Here is a 21,160-nt window from a genome sequence, read left to right as displayed (position 1 = left end):
CTGAAGTTTGATGAGTCCCTCTTGCCTCTGTTTGTAGATGTGGTGCAGCGTATTCAGGCCGAGAAAAACAACAAGGGGCCCATGGAGGCTGCCTCACTTTTCCTCCAGGTCCTATTGGAGCTCCAGGAGGAAGGCTGGTTCCGTGGCTTTTTGGATGCCCTTCACCAAGCAGGTTAGTTCATTCTTTTTACTCACAAATCAGAGTTATTACTTGACTGTTTAAAGATTCTGTAAAGGTGAAATTCTATTAATTTATAAGTATCCACGTTTAGTTTATGTCTCTTAATCTGAGGCAATGTAAAGACCATTTTCAGGCGGATGCTATAACTGCCTACTTGAAATTTCCAAAGGAATCTACAGAGAGGTTATTACAACTAATGGAACAGTTTAGCATATTTATTGGATATAAGATCAGTATACAAAAATTAGTTGTATTTCCACCCACTGGGAAAAATGGCAAATGTAATCCAAAATGAAAACCATATCTAATAGTAACAAAGTTATATTTAGCAATAAATCTAACCAAAGATGTGTGGAGTCAATAGAGAAAATGACGAAAGGGTTTTGAAAAAATATAAAGAAATTCTAGGGAATTCCTTGGTGGTCGAATGGTTAGAACTCTGTTCGTTCACTGCCACGGCCTGGATTCAATCCCTGGTTGGGGAACTGAGATCCTGCAAGCTGTATGGCAAAACCAAAAAAAAAAAAAAAAAAAAAGTCCTAGCTAGGTGGAGATATATACCTAGGCACGTGGAGAGGAAGACCATAGAAGTGGCAGTTCTCCCTACACTGAGCTATACATTCAGTACAATTCTAAATAAAAATCCCGCATGCTTTATGAACTTGACAAGCAGATTCTAAACTGTATGTGGAAGAACTATGACCCAAGCATAGTCAGTACACTTCTAAAGAAGAGTTCAGTAGGTTGGGGGTTCCTTTTTTAGCTATCAAGATGTATTAAAAGTCACAGTCATTGATACAGTGTGATGATGGTCCTGGTATTGAACAACTGACCAATGAGACAGAGTGGAGAGCCTTCAATCAGACTCATATATTTATGGAACTCTGATGTACTGGAGATCACTGGGAAAAGAGGATTATTCAGAAAGGAGGGACTTTTTGATACACTGCAGTAGGCCATTTCAAATGGGATAAACCAGGCAAACTGTAGCTTTCATATCCATGTGGATACAAATAAACTTGTCTTCCTTACCTCATTCCACGTACATCCATATACTTGCACACACACAATAAGTCAAAAGAATTCAAGACTTAATTCATAATAGCAAAAGGTCAACTATTTTAGACCGGTATATAGAAGAGCATTTTTCTGACCTTAGGGTATGACAAGATTTATGAGATAAGACCTTAAAACATTAACCTAGATTGATAAATTTGAGGATATTAAAATTGAGAGTATATGTTTATCAAAAAACACTATATAGAAAGTGAAAAAACAAGTGACAAACTGGGGGAGGATATTTTCAAACTACATTTTCACCAAAGAATTAGTATCCATGATATATTTAAAAGGCTTAAAATCAATTTAAAAAAAAAAGAAAATATTTACAAGGCAAAAGATGTGAAGTGAGTCTTCAAAGAATAGGAAGCATGAAAGGTTAATAAACATGAGAAAAGATTCTCAGCCCAATTAGCAATTAGGAAGTTGTAAATTAGGAACATAATAGCAAAATCCAGGAAGTCCAACAGTTCAGTTCAGTCGCTCAGTTGTGTCCGACTCTTTGCGACCCCATGAATCGCAGCACGTGGGAAGGCTCAAAGAGGATTTTTAATAATGGGAAATCTTAAGGATGACAGTCCTTATGGAGTGTAACTGCTACAACTGTTTTGAAAAACAATCGGCATCAGTTTGTATAGTTACAACTCTCCTTCTATCCATCAGTTTCACTGTTAAGTATATGCCCAGAGAAATTCTTAACACATGTATTCCAGAATGTACATACAAAGAATGTTCATACTATAATCAGTTGGTAATGCCAAAAACAAGCAGGCAAAGAAACAAAACTAGAAGCAACACCAGTATCCTTCAGAAAGAGACTGGATAAATACATTTTGTGATATTTACACAAGAGTCGATTATCCTGCAATGGAGATATATGAACATAGCTACAGATGACAGCATTAACTTAGAAATGTAATATTAAACTTTCTAGAAAGTCAGAGAAAATTGCATTTAGTGAAGAATAAAACTAAAACATTTCAAACAAGCTTAAACTAGACATGTATTCTTTAGAGAATTATATGCCACACAACTATTCTAAGAAATCAAGAGTGATAAATCAAATACAGGATAGTGCTATCTTTGCAGGAAGATAGAAGAGTGAGAGAGAGGAGACACACACCCACTAAGGTACTGGAATATTCCAGGTATTAAGCTGGGTAATAGCTTCATATGTGCTAATATGGTCTTTATAGTCCAGTGAAAAGAGTGTGGGCCTGATAGTCAGACAAGCCTGGTGGTTCTCTGAAGAGAAACTTAGAGCCAAGCATTCCTGGATAATTCTAGTTGGAAATAATTTTTTCACTCAAATTTCCCATTGTACTTACTATTCTTTCCTTGGAATAATGTAGGCAGTAAGGCTCTGAGGGTCAGGAATTAACATTTATATTTCTTTTTGCCCTTTTTTACTACTTTGCACTGAGAAGATACTTAGCATGATGGTTTGACTCAATTGAAAGAAAGGCAAATCAGAGATTGTAGGTGAAGTCCCTGGGATACCGTGGAAGGAAGAGGTCTTACTGAGACCAAATATAAGACCTCAAATTTATTCTCAGTGAAAGTGTCAGTCACTCAGTCCTGTCTAACTCTTTGTGACCCATGGACTGTAGCCCGTCAGGCTCCTCTGCCCATGGGATTTTCCAGGCAAGAATACTGGAGTGGGTGGCCATTCCCTTCTCCAGGGGATCTTTCTGACCCAGGGATTGAACCCGGATCTCTCACATCTCCTTCATTGGCAGACAGGTTCTTGCCACTAGCTCTACCGTAAATGCGGGGTGCCTAAATGAATATTGAATTTTCTTTTTGAAAGATCGTAAATAATGGAAGTGATTTACAGTTGTTGTCAGTTTTCTCACAATACATTCAAATGTGATTTCTAAATCTTAATCTCAACATATTTTTTTAGTTGGTATCCTAACAGCCCCATTTTTTCCCTACTTTTCAGGTTATTCTGGACTTTGTGAAGCCATTGAAAGCTGGGATTTCCAAAAAATTGAAAAATTGGAGGAGTATAGATTACTTTTAAAGCGTTTACAACCAGAATTTAAAACCACAATCAATCCAAAAGATATCCTTCCTGAAATATCTGGATGTTTAATTAGTCAGGAATGTGAAGAAATTATTCAGGTATTTTAATTAATATTAAATATTGAATTTGGGGGAAAAATTTGACCATGAGGAATGTCTTCTGTTTTCTATGTTATTTTAGAACTGAACAATATCATTAAAATCTACTACTAAAGTCCTCAAATCTAAGGTATAATTACCTAGAAGGATACTTTTATTTGTGATCTGAGTAATCAATTTGTGTCACAGATTTTGTTCAGGTTTGCCCTATTTTCAGTTAAGATTCCTTTATTTTGTGAAGAATGTTTTATACAAATTTAAATAAAATCAAACAGTTTAGCAAATAAAAAGAAAAAAGGTTATGGACTCCAGTGGTTAAGTATTCAGTCTCTGGACACAAATCAATTTTGTTAATCCAAGCTCAGCCACTTACTAGTGGTGTGATCTTGGGCACATTTAGTGTCTCTAAGTCTCTGTTTCCTGTATAAAATGGCAATAATAATAGTACCTTATTAGTAAGGTATTTTTATAGGCTTTGAATGAGATGATATAGGTAAAGTGCTTACATATCTCTGGCACATAATAGTAATTGCTCAATGAATTTTAATTATCATGATTAATAATAATAACCATGTAAGTCTCACTATCCAGAAAAAACTATTTGTTAATATTTTGTTATGTCTTTCCAAATATGCCTATGCCAGTATACCCATATTTTGAATAGGTGTAAAGTAGTTTGTTTTCCTAATATAGCTGATGTTAATATAATAACATCTCAGAGGAGGTAAGAGCACATGGCTTGACATGGTGATACCATGTGTAAGAGGACAAGGATAAAGGGGAGTGTATCTTAAAAGATCAAGTCACACTGGGGCAAGAACGGTCGTGAAAGAGGCCTAGTGAACCAGAGCATACGATGATTTTAAATTTGATAGTGTTTGAATTGACGTTTCTTCAGTAAAAACTCATAAAATGAAAACTTGTGAAACACTTGATCAGTCCACTGCAATTGTCTTCCTTAGATAAGTTCCAACAAGGGGCTGATGGCAGGTGCAGAGAAAATGACTGAATGCCTTCTCAGATCAGACAAGGAGAACTGGCCCAAAACGTTGAAACTTGCACTGGAGAAAGAAGAGAGCAAGTTCAGCGAACTGTGGATGGTAGAGAAAGGTAGGATATTTGGAAGGGTGCGAGGGTCTGAAAATAGGTCCTTCTTCATAGTTCTGCTTGGAGCTTCTTGCATTCCTACCTGCTTTTCACTCACTGTCAGAAGCATTTTTCCCTTCAAATAATCTTGGCTATATCTCTAGTGAGAGGCCAGCGTGAAGTTGAGTTCTGGGAGGTAGGTGGTTCTTTTTATCTACAGAATTAGTTGGGTTGTATATGTCCCCTGAAAATGGATCAGGACAAACCCTTTCATCCAGAACTAGCCTATCTGCCCAGAGTATTTGGGGGAAAGGCGGAATCTGAGCTCACTCTCTGGGTTTAGATGATGAGAGAAATAGCTTGAAAATTCTAGAGGTAAAGGTTCAAACTCCACAACTCACTGCCTTTTCAGAATAGAATCATCTTAGACACTATCTGGTGGTTCTCTTGCTTAGAATCCATCTGGAACCGAACTAGAACAAGACTGAAAGGAAGAATCTGTTTTGATTAAGTGGCTGAGCTATCCCTTGGCTTCCTGAAGCTAATAACATCTTCTCGGAGCATTATTTTAAGGGCTGAGTTTGATAAACCATCTGAGTGTCTGGTCTTAGCCTTTCAGAGTCTTCTTTAAGATCATAAATTGTTTCAGAAATTATGTCTAAATACACATCTGGTGTCTTGGGTCAGGTCAGGAATGGAAGACAAGAGTGTTTCTGCTAATAGGGCTTGTCTTTGGCGTGGTTGTGGATTGCCTAGGGATCTTGTTAAAATGAAGCTTCTGATTCATTTGGGGCTCAAGAGTTTGCATTTCCAACAAGCTCCTAAAGAAGTTGCTGGTCCGTGTTCCACACTTCGAATAATAAAGTCCTAAACAACACTGGAGTTCAAACTTCAAATCAAGATTTCAAATTCAAAAAGATTTCATTTCGTTGTTTTAAAAGGTAGAGGGAACGGTTATGAGAAATTGTAATGGAAGTTTAAAATTTTATGACCTCTTTGTAGGGCTTTCACCATCAAGATCGTAATCAGATAAAGATGATAAGATGTGTTTTGTTTTCATAAAGGTGCAGAAAATGTTCAAATGAAAGATCTTGAGGATGATGAAATGAAAACTTTGGACATACAGATTGTCTACAAGGAAGAACCAGAAAACCAGAATCTTAGCCAGAATCCCTGTCCTTCTTCAGGTACTCAGCATTGTTGGTTCTTCTCCATAATGATGCTCCTGAGATATTTCGAGTGGAGTCATGTCTTGCAGCGCCAGAAGTCATAGCCTAATAGAAAGGTTTCTAAGGAAAAATCAGAACAAAAAGAGAATCTATGTTAAAACAGATATGTTCCCTACGACTAGAAATACCATTCTCTCCCTTCCATAGCGCTTGCCAGCTTCTTCCTTTTTTCCCCTTCTTCTTCTTTTTTTTGTCTTCTTTTATCACTAAGGATGTGCATGTCTACACTGAAAATGCAAATAGAGTCCTCCCAGAAGCTCAATGCCTGTGACCTCTGAAATCAGCCCTGCTTTCTAAAGAAATACTTCTGCTCTTTGTGAGTCACTTGTTCAGTTTCCTCTCAAGATCCCAGGGCTGCAGTGTATGTTGATAAGTGTGTGTACTGTACAAATGTGTGGGCCTGAGACGTGGAGCTGGGGCTGAGATCCAGCCTGCGTTGTTTGCCAACACAGTGCAGTGAGGGGCTATACCCTCCAAAAGGGAGTCCTTTCTCTAATTCACACAAAGGCACTATGAGTTAACTGTGTCCCTATAAGGCCCACTTTATGTTTCTAGGAGCATATTTTCCCGAGGAGACCAGAAAGCAGCATAATAAATTAAGTAAAGAGTAGTTTATAAAAGGGCATCAGAGGAAAAAAAAATAGGATCAATAAAGAAGGATTGGAAGAAGAATGTGATTTGGGGATAAGAACATAAGGTGAGAATTGATGGACTGTTTCTGCAATAAAATGATACACATTTTTGTCACTCCAGAATAAAGTCAGTGAATGTCAATTGCTTTAAGTTTTCTGACAGGTAAAGGTCCTTAGCGAACTCACTTAACCATTTAGAAATTTCCATTTACTTTAAAATAGGTAGGTTAGACTCCACGGATGATTTCCAAGGTCTTTCTAGCTCTTAACATTCTGTATGCTTATCTGTTAGTGAGGTACCTCTGATTATTTTTTTAAAACTTCTGATTCTGTTAAGAGAGAATACCATGTGAGAGCCTGCAGAATTATAAAGCACGGTTGCTTGTCAGTAAGAGATTACTTTGGAGTCTGGTATTCAGTTCAGTGTTTTTCAAAGACCTTAGAGGGATTTGTGGTTTTGTCTCATGCGGCATTTCCTTTAACTGGTGGTGATCTGTTTTGCCCTGGATTAGGCCATTCTTGCTTTAGTTTCTCCTGATTAGGCTTCCATGATTGTTTCAGAAAGAAATCTTTGAGTTTTTTTTTTTTTTTTTCTTTTTCTCCTTTTTTCCTTCCTGCCATTGGTACTTTGTTATTGAGGGAGAATTCTGTATTTCAAATCAGTGCAGAAGCTGGAATGGTTAATTAGAGACAAGAATTCTAAACTTTCTTAAATGAGGTCTTTCTTGCTACAGTCAGATTTCTTGTCCTTTGGAAGATAGTGTTGACTTGATTCCTCAGAGTGGTCACTGTTTGCTAACTTAGCTTCTGTTGTGTTACAGAAGTGCCTCCTGCTTATAGCCCATTGAAACCAAGAAATTTCCAACTAGAGCTTGCTTTACCTGCTCAGAAGGGAAAGAATACAATAATATGTGCTCCTACTGGTAAGTGGGTGCAATTACTGAAATAGTTTATTTCTCTGTTTGTTTCCTTTTGTCCACTTCATTGAACACTGGGGCCAAGTAGGCAAATTTCAATTGTTTCATTGTTCCATTGATCTTTTGAAAAAACCGTTATTCATATAGTTTCATAGTGTTTTCAGGGACCCGAGGAAGGGGAGAGAATGCTTGCTTTCAGCTTCCTGCAGTCCCTGGCTGTGTGCGAGTGCCTAGGAAGTAGCTTGGTTTTTGCGAGTGTGAGTTCTACAGTTGTTAATCCACCCTCATCATCCGTTTACTTGTCAGCTCTGTGGTTTTAGAGGAGCCCCCAGTAATGACCTTTCTATGGATGTATTTTAGTATACTATTAGTTACATGTTGTCTTTCTCTTTATATGTTAAAAGGTTGTGGAAAAACCTTTGTTGCCCTTCTTATATGTGAACATCATCTTAAGCAATTTCCACAAGGACGCAAGGGGAAAGTTGTCTTTTTTGCTGTTCAACTCCCGCTGTATGAACAGCAGAAATCTGCGTTCTCAGAATATTTTGAAAGACTTGGGTAGGTATAAGTTGGTCCAGCTTTTTTTTCCTCTAGGTCATGTAACCGATGTGTTTTGTGCTTTGTTTTGCTTTTAGAAAACCATGATTCAAAAAACTTACAGTAGATTAAGCTTTTTAATAATTTAGAGATAACTCCTTTATGGATACACCTGAAATCCTAAACTCCTTTGATTAAGATAAATTTTATATTTAAATGGCACATTTCACTTTTTTAATGATTTTATAATTTATTTAACATCACTCTTTTCTCTGTTCTTTCACGGTGGTGGCTTGAAAGAATTATTGTTGGCCCTCTGTATCCTCAGGTACCACATGGAATACATTCTATTAATGCCAGCAATTCTTCCTACATTATGCTTATTGATCACTTACTCTATGTCAGACACAGTAAAGAATCTACTGACAATGCAGGAGATCCCAGTTCGATCCCTGGGTCGAGAAGATCCCCTGGAGAAGAGAATGGCAGCCCACTCCAGTTTTCTTGCCTGGAGAATCCCATGGACGGAGGAGCCTGGTGGCTACAGTCCACGGGTCACAGAGTCTGCACGGCTAACACTCTCCCTTTTTTCACTTTTCTGTGTGTCAGGCTTTGCTCCAAGCACTTACCTTTTCTCCAAATCCATTCCTTTTGAACTTAGGGAGAATTTAATTGACATTCTGATTTTTGTGGTTCCTTATTCACATCATGGTTGCTAATGGGAAATTTCTGTCATCTTCTAGGTACAAAGTTTCAGGCATTTCTGGAGAGATAGCTGACAGTGTCTCTGTGGAACAGATTGTTGAGAACAATGACATCATCATTTTAACACCACAGATTCTTGTGAACAGCCTTAAAGATGGGACTATCCCATCACTCTCCATCTTTACTTTGATGATATTTGATGAATGTCACAACACCAATAAAAACCATCCATATAATATGATCATGTTTAATTATCTAGATCAGAAACTGGGAGGATCTTCAGACTCACTGCCCCAGGTATGTCCAAAGTCAGGTGGATTTCTTCCTAAGTCCTATTTACTTACCCTTGTGGCCATATTGAGGATGTCCTTCTTAGATCCTTGCATACTGTATAACTCATTAGGTTAGTTTTGATTGATTGATTCATTTATTGACTTAACAAATATGTATTAGGTACCTCCATGTGTCATGCCCTGTGCTAGGCGCTGGGCCACAAATATAAAAAGATAGTCCTTGCCTTCAAGCAGCTTAAGTTTTGTAGGGAGCCAAATATGTGAGAATTATGTCATAATTTATGGTAATAACACACAATGGAGTTCTACAGAAAAGAAATAAAAGTGATCTTAAATGTGCTATGAACGTAAAGCAAGACCTGATAGAAGTTAGGATAGGTAAAAGCTAACAAGAGTTTATAAGGAAAATAGCTGGATGGTTTTCAGTAAAGGCTACTGTGTGTCTAGAGGCACAGGGGTATGAAAGTGCATAGGGGCTCGAGAAGCTTAAGGTTTTTTTGGCTGTATGGCTTATGGGGACCTTAGTTCCCCAACCAGGGATTGAACCCAGGCCACAGCAGTGGATGTGTTGAGTCCTAACCACTGGACTTGCAGGGAATCCCCAAGAATCATGATGTTCTTCATATTGCCTGGGTGCAGAGTCTGAAGTTGTGGATAGCCACCCGTGGGGCAGGATGGGAGAGAGGGAGTGATTGACAGAACAAGAGGCCAGGAGAGACGAGCAGCTATGGGCTGAGTAGATACATTAGTACAGGAGAGTGGACGAGGCGATGTTTTTGGTGTCATCAGAGGGGAAGGGCTGAGAGGAGTCAAGACAGAGAATAGTTTATAGGTGGGGGCAGGAAGGGTATGGAATCCCTGGCATTTTCTCTTGAATGAAGGAGAGAAAGATGGTTCACTGAGAATAATCAAGATGAGAATGGAGGTGGGAGCTCAGGGTGCATGGAGAAAATTTGAAATGGGAGACACAACTGAGAGGAACACAGATGAATGGCCTGGTATTTTTGAGGCCAAATGAGGTTGGAAACCATGCCCTCTGTTTACCAGTCTCACATTGGTGTTGCATTCTCTAGGCTTAACAATTAACCATTGAGGAAGCACAGGTTAGAAGAAATCCAGTATGGTGCCCAAAATTCAGACAGAATTCAGTAGAAATCACATTTCTTACAGTTTTTTCTTCTAGAATAAAATTGATAGTTAACTAGATTCCTTGTTTATTTGAATGATTCACTCAGTCATTCAATATTTGAGTGACTCTTAGAGGAAGAAATAAATATTTATTAGAAGACCATTAAACTAAATTCTTTACAAATGTCATCTTATTGAAGTCACCCAGCTACCATTTTTTAAAAATTGAAGTTATCACTTTTTTAAAATTGAAGCTACTATTTAAAAAAAATTGAAGCATATTTGATTTACAGTATTAATTTCTGTTGCATTAATTTCTGCTATACAGCAAAGCAATTCAGTTGCTCTCATATTCTTTTCCATTAGGGTTTATCACACAATATTGAACATAGTTCCCTGTGTATATAGTAGGACATTACTGTTTATGCATCCTGTATATAAAAGTTTGCATCTGCTAATCCCAAACTCCCAGTCCATCCCTCCCCTGCCTCTTTCTCCCTCGGCAATCACAAGTCTGTTCTCTGTGTCACACATCTTCCAGTTTAAATGGCTAAAGTTGCCCAACTTTACAGAGAGATGAAGATTTTTGTCCAAGACACCCAGCCAGTGTGACATGGCTGAGATTGAAATGGGAGTCCTTGCCCTTTCCAGTGTATTGTCCTGTGTGTCACAGGGGAAACAGGGGTAAAGACGAGAGCAGTCCTGCCTGGAGAGGGTCTCTTCTCTGGGCTCCCGTGCTGACCCGTGCTCAGCTGCAGAGCAGTGCCTCCTACCTTTACTCGGCGCTTCACCTAATGGGGACCTTTCCATTTTTGATGTCGTAGAGAATGTCAGGGGCAAAAAAAAAAAATTCTTTATCTGAGGTTAGTTTAAAAAATAAAAACCCTACTTTATCAGGAAAGAGTTACATGAGGGATTGTGGAAACATCTTGCTATTTCCCAGACATCTGACAGTTTGGAATGCTCCTCACAGGTCGTTGGGCTGACGGCCTCAGTTGGTGTTGGAGATGCCAAAAATGAAGCCGAAGCCACAGAATATATCTGCAGACTGTGTGCTTCTCTTGACACGTCAGTGTTAACAACAGTCAGAGACAACTTGGAGGAACTGGAGGAGGTTTTTTATAAGCCCCAGAAGCGTAAGTGGGATCCAGTCACAAGCCCTATGGGACTTTGTTACCCTCCGCTATTCTTAGTTCAGGGTCACATAGATGAACGCTGAATTCTTACCCTTTCTCTGTCTAGAGGGAAATATTTATCTGCCAACGTGGAAAATAGTCATATTTCCAGCTTCTCTCCCCAGTGAAGCTCAGGAGTGGCCTGTAGAAAGCAATCCTTCTCACTGTTCATTTCCATAAACCTTAACAAAGGTACTGGCTGTGAGAGAGGTGCTGAGAACACCTTAGCATGTAGGTGGCTCGGTCCTTCCTGCCTTCTGGGCCTGAGGACAATACTGAGTTCCTATCTGTTATTTGAATATGTATCTGGAATTTTGGTTGAAGTAAAAGTATCTGAACTCATCATGTCTTTCCTCAAAAGATCAGAATATGATTTGATTACTAAGATTGACTAACAAAGATTGATATTTCTTGAATATCAATGCTGTACTAACCCAGCAAAGGAGAGAGGGTACGGAAGACACGTATGACTTCACCCCTCGCTCTCTAAATAGCACATGACCAAATGACTACAAGGCAGAAGAAACATGCCTAAGACAGTCAGGGCGCTGGCTGTAAGGAATGTAGACAAGGTGCTCAGCCTACGGCTTTTGATGTCATATGCAAATTTCTTTGGGCTTCCTCAGTGGCTCAGCAGTTAAAAAAAAAAAAATCTGCCTGCTAGTGCAGGAGGCACAGAAGATGCAGGTTTGATCCCTGGGTCAGGAAGATCCCCTGGAGAAGGAAACGGCAACCCACTCCAGTATTCTTGCCTGAAAAATCCCATGGGCAGAGGAGCCTGGTGGGCTCCAGTCTAAAAGAGTTGCAAAGAGTTGGACAGGCACGATTTTTTTTTTTATCATCTGGTCTCTCCCACGGGCTGAGCTTCATCTCCTTTTACTTCCCACAAACCCAACCAAGTTGCATTTCTCTGGGCTCCTGGGATGGAGGAGTCACGTGTGTTCTCCCTCCAAGCTTTGTCCATCCCAGCCTTTGCACATGACTGTGCTCACTCCTCCTCGCCTCTTCCCCTGTTTATCCCCTGACATTGCCGCCCCAGGAAGAATGAGAGAAGCCTCCCCATGCTCCGTGGCACTTTGTGCGTACTGTGTCACCGCTCTCTGCCTGGTCGTCTGGCTTGTGTATTTTCTCTCCTAAGATGACAGCCTTCTCTGGAGCGCAGCGCATGTTCTTTTCAGCTATCACCAGAACCCAGCATGTTCTGCAGATACTGCAAAAATGAATATTTGGAACATTGTGAACACGCCCGGGGGTTAGGTGGGAAGGGAGAAGATCAAAGAACAGAGACAGGACTTAAAATATGGTATTTGTAGAAACAAGATGGATATCAGCCTAGTCAGAGCAGGAGCTCTGTGTTGAGTTAACAGGAAAGCCCGAGTAAGAAGTTGAATTAGGGAAAGGAAATGCCGGCCCACTCCAGGATCCTTGCCTGGGATATCCCATGAACAGAGGAGCCTGGAGGGCTATAGTCCACGGGGTCACGAATGAGTTGGGCATGACTTAGTGACAAGAAAACAGCCACGGGGCATTTTTGAGGGAAGAAAACAGTCCCAGGAAAGTTGAGGTGCTCGCCAAAGGCCCCAGAGCTTTTGATGCAGAGTCTAAACTGTGGCTGAGGACTCCCAGCTCCCAGGTCTCTTGATTCTGACCTCTTTCCCCAGATACGCATGTGGAAGTCTAGAATCTGAAGTGTGCCTGAGGGCTTCCTTGGTGGCTCAGTGGTAAAGAATCCACCTGCCAATGCAGGAGACACGGGTTCAGTCCCTGGTCCGGGAAGATCCCGCATGCCATGGGGCAGCTAAGCCCTTGTACCACAGCTGCTAAGCTTGAGCTCTAGAGCCTGGGAGCTGCAACTACTGAGCCCACTGCTGAAGTCTGCATGCCCTCGGGCCTGTGCCCCTCAACAAAAGAAGCACCACAATCAGAAGCCCACGGACTCCAGCTAGAGAGTAGCCCCTGCTCGCCACAACTAGAGAGAAGCCCAGCAGCAATGAAGACCCAGCACAGCCAAATATAAATAAACAAAATTATTTTTTTAAAAAGTTGAATTTAGACTTGGATCATGAAAAATGTTAGAATGCGTGCATTCAACACTAGGGAGTGGCTGCAAGGTGTCTTGAGTATTTGTTTCATCATTCAGATGACCTGCCTGTGAGCTTGGGGCCTTGGGTTTTACAGAGGAGGTGACAAAGGCAGAGAAAGGTTTGGAGATATCTGCGTTCAACTATGATGTGTTCTTCCTGAGAAATACTAACTTTCCTTTGATGGCTCTAGTTTTCAGGAAAGTGGAATCACGGACTACAGACAAATTTAAATGCGTCATATCTCAGCTGATGGCAGAGACAGAGGCTCTAGCAAAGAGTATCTTTGAAGAACTTGGGACTGTAACTCTTGGTGAGAATAACCTCATTTTGTCTTCTCTCCATCTGGGAACGGCCATCTGTTGTTCACTGGGGTCTTTTTGCACTTTTCTTAGTCCAAACAATGTCAAGACCATACCCAGAGTTTAACTTTCTTGTTTATGTTATTCATGAGGCTTATAAGTCCTCCTTTATTTTCTCTTGCTTTTTTTTTTCCTTTTTAAATCCAAAGTAAATCCACCTAGACACACACACCTGAAAAATACCATATTTAATTCAATCCATTGCTTTCTTGACCTTCCAAGTTTAGCTTTCCATTATATGAATGAAACCACCATTGCCCGGAAGTCTTGGATTCAGACCTACGGGTGACCTTTGATTCTTTATTCTTTTGAGACTCTCTTGAAGTTGCCAAGTTCTCTTCTCCTTTTTAAAATCAAGTAATTAATTCATCGGGTATTGTGCCAGGTACTATGCTAGGTAAAGGAAGCACCAAGATTAAAGACAGTCTTGCCTTCAAGGAACTCAGCATCAAACAAAGATGTGAATAGTCACCCTGTAGCAAGGCAGGGTTACACACTGCTATTACGGGCGCACAGGGGAGCTTAGGCCAGGACTGGGCTGTAGGGAGGACTTCCTGGGGGAGGTAATGTGTGCGACAGATCTTGAAGTCAGCCAGGTTAAGAAGGAGAGGTGATCAAGTGAGGTCAAGAAGACAGCAGTTGCAGAGGGAAGAGAGAGCACAGTGAATTTTAGAATCTGCAGGATTTCATGCCAATTCTAACAGGTGACTAGTAGAAAGCATGGTCCTGCAGGCCATGCTGAGTTTGAATTTTATCCTAGAAGTGGGACTTCCCTGGTGGTCCAGTGGCTTAGACTCCACACTCAAAATGCCAGGGGCCTGGCTTCCATCTGCAGTCAGGGAACTAGCTTCCCACACAACTCAGAGCCAGCGCTGCCAAATAAATAAATAAATATCCTAAAAGCAAATGGGAAGCAACGCACGATTTTGAACTGATAAGTTCTGTGATGAGAAATGAAGAGAGCCAAACTGAGGCAGTGGAGATGGGCTAGTGAAGGAAGCAGGCTTGTGCAAACAGAAGTGTTCAGATTTAAGAGCTCCCTGGGTTTGGGTGGGAGTGAGCGAGTGTGGGGCTTCTCTCTTGGCACCTGTGTGTGCACTGGCAGGTGTTACTTGTTCTAGAGCAAGGAGCAACTTGGGCAGGCACAAGTGAGCTTAGAGTTTCGGAGATGTTGAATTCTCGTCTCCAAGGTAACTTCTGCGTCTGAGCTTCTCTCACGCTCAGTCTCTCTGCTTTCTTTCACAGCTTGATTTCTAACAACTTATTCTAACAGCTGCTTTGCCTGCCTCTACCCTCTTTCCCGTCGAACCCCCATTACGCAGCTCGTCTTCCTGGGATTACCCACTTTATCTCGTCAGTATCCTGCTGGCGATCCTGGTTCTCCAGGCAGAGCTCTCACGGCGGCCGCTCACCTGGCCGTGCGCGCCCTGCTCGCACAATCTGGTTCTGCTTCCCTCGCCAACTTTCCGCTCCTTGCCTATTAGCAGTTCCCTCGAACAAATTCATTCCCTTGTTTGTTCATTCAGTGCTGGGCTAAGTGCTCGGTGGTGGGAACACAGCGTGGACCCTCAGACACAAGCCCTGCCCTCACGGCATTTTCGGTTTGGCTACCGGCAGTGCCAAAGGCGGGTGAGTGACAGTGTCGAGGCAACACGGGGTGGGGGAGTGGTGGGGTGAGCGGTATTTCAGGCAAGGAGACCGGCGCCGGGAGAGAGTCTGGGGGCTTTCACTAGTCCTGAGAACTGTAGGGAGGAAAGTTAAGCAGGTAAAGGCCAGAACACAGAGCCCCCTGTGGGCCAGACTAGGAGTTTGGCTGGAGAAACCCACTTAACACTTGTGTTTTATTTTTTAAAGCATTTATTATTGTTATTTTTAACATTTATTTATTTGGCTGTGCTGGGTCTTAGTTGCGGCATGTGGGATCTAGTTCCCTGATCAGGGATCAAACCCAGGCCCCCTTCGTTGGGTGTGCAGAGCCTTATGGGTGTGCAGAGCCTTAGCTACTGGACCACCAAGGAAGTCCCTCAAGACTTAAAAACAATACATGTATTTATTTATTTGGCTGCACGGAGTCTTAGTTATAACACGCAGGACTTTTGTTACGTCATTTGGGACCCTGGTTCTCTGACCAGGAGTCAAACCTGCACCCTCTGCTTTGAAGGGTGAAGTCTTAACCCCTGGACTGCCAGGGAAGTCCCTCCCTACAGGCTTTTAATCAGTGGATTAGCATTGTCTCTCATCTGCAATTTTGGAAATTCCCTCCAGTTGTTGAATGGAGACTGGACTGGAGGGAAGGGGGAAGGAGGTAAGGAGATGAGGTAGGAGGAGATCATGGTATTATCCAGAAGCCTTAGGACATGGTCAGGGTTGTGGAGGTGGAGAAGGGTGGGCAGACATGGCTTTCTGCCTTCTTCTCGTCTCTTATACCCTCCCGCCATCTCTTCACCTGTTCAGATACTGTCAGCTGCTTATTGCCAGATGGCCTAGCTCATTTTTGCACCTACCTAAGTTCAGTAAATACCTGTTGATTACTCTGGTTTATTGATAGTCCCCTTGTTTGTAGATTGGGTTACTGCTACTTGTCTGGGTAACCACCTTTGTTTCTCTGATTAAAGATGAATGGGTGAGGGGATTTCCCTGGTGGTCCAGTGGTTAAGAATCTCCCTTCTAATACAGGGGACGAAGATTCAAACCCTGGTCTGGGAGCTAAAATCCCATATGCCGTGGGACAGCTAACTCCGTGTACCCCAGCTAGAGAAGCCCCCATGCAGCCACTAGAAAAGCCCCTGTGTGCTGCAGCAAAGACCCAGCACAGCCAAGAAAAAAGGCAGGGGGGCAGTTAGGTTTTATTCCATGGCCGTTGTTTGGCCTCTGGGCTGTTTGGTTGTCAGCTCAGAGAACTGGTAGAGCTTGGGTATGGGACACATCTGGGTTTGAATTCCTGTGCTCCCTCTATCGGAGAAGGCAATGGCACCCCACTGCAGTACTCTTGCCTGGAAAATCCCATGGACAGAGGAGCCTGGTGGGCTGCAGTCCATGAGGTTGCTAAGAGTCAGACATGACTGAGCGACTTCACTTTCACTTTTCACTTTCATGCACTGGAGAAGGAAATGGCAACCCACTCCAGTGTTCTTGCCTGGAGTATCCCAGGGACGAGGGAGCCTGGTGGGCTGCCGTCTATGGGGTTGCACAGAGTAGGACACGACTGAAGCAACTTAGCAGCAGCAGCAGCAGCAGCAGCAGCAGCAGCTCCCTCTGTATACTAGCTGTGTGACTTGGCGTGATGATTTCACTTCTCCAAGCTTCCATTTCCTCATCTATAAAGTGTATCTACGTCATGGCGTTGTGAAATGAAATTATAAATACAAGACATGTTGATTCTTGGTATGTAGTCGGTATTCAGTAAGCAGTTGTGTTTGTACGTAGACACACTGCTGAAAACTGTCTCAAGAGAAATACTCTTAAGGAATCAAAAAAATTAGAAAGCGAGACATGCTTAGAGCCTTAATGACTAGCCAGATGACACAATGGAAAACAGGTTTTTTTTTTTTTCTTTTTCAGAAAACTTATCTCGCATTCAAAATAGGAATTTTGGGACACAGAAATATGAACAGTGGATTATCGCAGTTCAGAAAGCGTGCATGGTGTTTCAGATGCCAGACAAAGATGAAGAAAGCAGGATTTGTAAAGCCCTGTTTTTGTACACGTCACATTTGCGGGTATGTGGCTTCTTTGGAAAAGGATATTTCCCTCGTAACACCTACTGGGAGCTGTGCTATGGCAGCTGAGAGAGCATCATTTAGGAACTTTCCCGGTGGTTCTTATGAAGCAAATGCCAAAAGCTATCCTATTCAACATCTGTCTTTGCTCTCTGAAACCTGGCCCTAGAGGCCGAGGGACAGAAACAAGGGCCGTGGGTCTGTGCTGTACCTCAGTATCCCCAGATTTGACCTCAGGGGTGGGGAATATTACTGTAAATACATGACCAGGGACAGCCATCTTTAAAGTCTTTAAAGTTCAGTAGGTGGGTCGTGTTGCCATAGCTTGAAGCATGTTTTCCTACCTTTGGTCAAACCACGTGCTAGGAAGTCCAGAGTCTGTAGTTGTTTGCTGGTTAACCAAGAACTTAAGCAACAGTTACCACCATCACCTCTGCTTATCGTGCCATTGAAAATATTTTTAAAATACATTCAATCCATATGAATTTGTAGAATTTTAATGGACTTAACTGAATATCTGATGTAAGGGGTCAGCGCCATCATTCTGAACAGGTGCAATTCAGTGATGGTTTTGGATGTACAAAGAGGTTAAGTTGAATGTCCAAATTATGAAGCAGGTTGATGTGGAAGTTGCTTTACTTTCATTTTTGTGATTTAATCTTTGACATTTGTTTTTCATGTAATTTTCTTTCTCTTCCAAGGATTCTAGGATCCAAAGTGATCCGAATTAATGACTAATTCTAGCTAATTGAGGTGTTTTCTTGTTTTGTTTTTTTTTTCTACAGTATGGTTCTAAGGTTTTATTGCAGTACTGTTAGAGATGATTCATCTTTAAAAACTTAAGTTGGAATAGACTTGAGACAAGTTTATTATTAAAATTAATTCTGTGTTAAGTACGGTGAAATGAACTTAAGTACAGCAGTTGTATTAGACATTAGAAACATACTGAAACTTTCCATTTTCAACAGAAATATAATGATGCCCTCATTATCAGTGAGGATGCACGGATGAAAGATGCTCTGAATTACTTGAAAAACTTCTTCAGCAATGTCCGGGCAGCAGGATTTGATGCAATTGAGCAAGATCTCACTCAGAGATTTGAAGGTGGGTGGTGTTTCCAGGGGGAGGAAGCCAGTGGAACCTGGAGACTCCAGGGGCAGTGTACACATATGGCGTCACACTTAGCAACACCTGGTGATGCTCAGGGACTTGTTCTGGGCTTACGGAGATAGGATACATGGCAGGACTGTGAGACTTCAGGGAAATCTGCACTTAGGAGAAGAATATGCTGCTTACACTATTTCCTGTTTCGAAGAAGGAAAAAATAGGATTTGCAAAGGATACATCCCATAGAAATAGTCAATTGATAGGAACATTTTTTTGGTTTAACTTTTAGTAATTTGATAAAGATTTAAAAAATATAAAAAAAGTTTTAATGATATTAAGACTGTAATTTGAGCTAACTCTGCGAGATAGTGAAGGACAGGGAAGCCTGGCATGCTGCAGTTCACGGGGAGCAAAGAGTTGGACACAACTTGGCGACTGAACAAGATTGTAATTATGTACTTCTATATAAAGAAGAAAACCGATATGGCTCTTGATGCCACTGTGTTCATATTAAGAAAAATATAGGAAAATATTAAGTGAAAAGTAAGTCTGTCTTCTTCCTCTCTCAAATGCCTTTTCCCAAATAATAATTTTTTGGGTCTATACCAAAGTATTAACTATAGATATGCTAAATACTGAACAACTAACTTTTTTGGGGGAAGGGAAATTTATGCATTTATTAGTGTATTCAGTGTATGCATTGCATTGGTGGTTATTTATTGTAAAATTCTGGTCAGAGATTGAGAGATGAAATGTTTGAACTGTAGCTAAAGGTTGCAGTGTGTTCTAAATTACTAGAATTTATAAACCTTTTGTGGGCTCCCAGGTGGCACTAGTGGTAAAGAACCTGCCTGCCAGTGCAGGAGATGCAAGACATGTGGGTTTGACCTCTGGGTCAGGTGGATCCTCTGGAGGAGGGCATGGCAACCCACTCCAGTATTGTTGCCTGGAGAATATCGTGGGCAGAGGAGGCTGGCAGGCTATAGTCCATAGTATAGCAAAGAGTTGGATGTGACTGAAGCAACTTAGCACACGCGCATAAAACTTTTGTAAAATATTCCCCTTTTTGCAGAAAAGCTGGTGGAACTAGAAGATATTTCCGTGGATCCCAGCAATGAGAACCCTAAACTCAAAGATCTCTGCTTCATCTTGCAAGAGGAATACCACTTAAACCCAAAGACCAGAACCATCCTCTTTGTGAAAACCCGAGCACTAGTGGATGTAAGCTTCTCCCTCCTTGTGGATAACAAGTTTACCCAGTACAATTTCAATTAAAAGATTGTCCATTCTTTACTTCTTTGCAATTAAGCATCCCTATATAGGGTCTGTGTGGGTCTGTTTCTGGGCTCGTTATTCTATTCTGATTTTCTCTTTGTTTATCCTTACACTGATACCTCACTGTCTCAGTCACTCTGGTTTTTAATGCCTTGATACCCTCACAGCAAGCATTTCACAAATTTTTATTCCTTCCATCAATTAAAAAATTTTTAGCTGTGTCTGTGGGCACCTAGTGGTACCTCACTAAGGTTTTAATTTGTATTTCACTAATGACTAATATGATTTATCATTTTTTTCATATGCTTGTTAGCCATTCATGTATCTCCTTTGGTGAAGTATCTGTTTACATCTTTTGCCCATTTTAAAATGGAGTTTAACTGGGTTATTTATTATTGTTGAGTTTTTAAGTTATTGTTGTTAGTTTTTTGAGAGTTCTTTTTTCTGACAAAAATGTCCTCTATCAGAATTGTGATTTGCACGCATTTTTCTTCAAGATCTTTTCATTCTCTTAACCATATCTCTTACTGAAAGTTTTAACCTTTGACAGGTCCATTTTATCTTTTTTTTTCTTTTTGTGGATTGTGCTTTTGATTTTGTGTCTAAGCAACCTTTGCCTACCCAAGAGCACAGATTTTTTTCCCATGTTATCTTCTAGAAGTTTTATAGATTTAGATTTTATATTTAATTCTACAATTCATTTTGAAGTATGGATTGAGATTTTTTTTCTCTTAGCATGTGGGTATCCAGTTATTTCATCATATATGATGAAAAGACTATCCTTTCTCCATTGAATTGCGTTTGTAACTTAGAAAGATCAGTTGGCTCTGTTCTTGTTGGTCTATTTCTGGATTCTGTTTTCTGTTCCATTCATTTGTACATCTATCCTTTCACCCATCCTATGCGGTCTTGATTACGGTAGCTTTATAGTAATTAAATCTTGAAATCAGGTAGTGTGAGTCTTCCAACTTTTTAATTTTTTTCAACATTGTCTTAGCTATCTTTCTTTCCCTTTCTATTTTTATTTTAGAATAAACTCATCCACATCTATGAGAAAATCTATTGAAATTTCATTTGGGATTGCACTGAACCTATAGATAAAACTGGGGAGAAATGATTTAATAACAATGTATCTTTTTTATTTAGGTAGGGGTTCTGTATTAGTTACCTACTGCTGATAACAGTTTATCACAAAACTAAGTAGCTGGAAACAACAGACATCTATAATGCATATGGGTCAGTAATCTGGAAACAACTAACTGGGTGTTTCCATCTCAGGATGTCTCATGAGGCTCCAGTCAAGTTGTTGGCCACGGCTACAGCCGTCTCAAGGCTGGGAGGATCAACGTCCAACCCTACTTGTGTGGTTTTTGGCAGAAGATGTGCTTAGCTCATTCATGGGGGCTTCCCTGATCACTCCGTGGGTAAAGAATCTGCCTGCAATGCAGGAGACACAGAAGACACGGGTTTGATCCCTGGAGTCAGGAAGATCACTTGGAGAAGGAAATGGCAATCCACTTTAGTTTTCTTGCCTGGGAAATCCCATT

The 21,160-nt window shown here is 41.0% G+C and overlaps 1 protein-coding gene across 1 annotated transcript in view; it reads left to right on the top strand.

Annotated features, from left to right (window-relative positions):
- RIGI (RNA sensor RIG-I) overlaps positions 1-21,160 on the top strand; it is a 47,418-nt gene that overhangs the window by 6,570 nt on the left and 19,688 nt on the right. Inside the window, exons 2-13 of the mRNA XM_069574168.1 lie at positions 38-172; positions 3,186-3,367; positions 4,330-4,477; positions 5,518-5,640; positions 7,136-7,237; positions 7,636-7,789; positions 8,512-8,770; positions 10,868-11,030; positions 13,344-13,463; positions 17,074-17,231; positions 18,200-18,335; positions 19,411-19,559. Of these exons, the coding sequence (XP_069430269.1) occupies positions 38-172; positions 3,186-3,367; positions 4,330-4,477; positions 5,518-5,640; positions 7,136-7,237; positions 7,636-7,789; positions 8,512-8,770; positions 10,868-11,030; positions 13,344-13,463; positions 17,074-17,231; positions 18,200-18,335; positions 19,411-19,559 (1,829 nt within the window). The remainder of the gene's footprint in view (positions 1-37; positions 173-3,185; positions 3,368-4,329; positions 4,478-5,517; positions 5,641-7,135; positions 7,238-7,635; positions 7,790-8,511; positions 8,771-10,867; positions 11,031-13,343; positions 13,464-17,073; positions 17,232-18,199; positions 18,336-19,410; positions 19,560-21,160) is intronic.

Source organism: Ovis canadensis, chromosome 2 (assembly GCF_042477335.2).
Source record: "Ovis canadensis isolate MfBH-ARS-UI-01 breed Bighorn chromosome 2, ARS-UI_OviCan_v2, whole genome shotgun sequence".
Lineage (NCBI taxonomy): Eukaryota > Metazoa > Chordata > Mammalia > Artiodactyla > Bovidae > Ovis > Ovis canadensis.
This window is presented reverse-complemented; position numbering and strand designations above follow the sequence as displayed.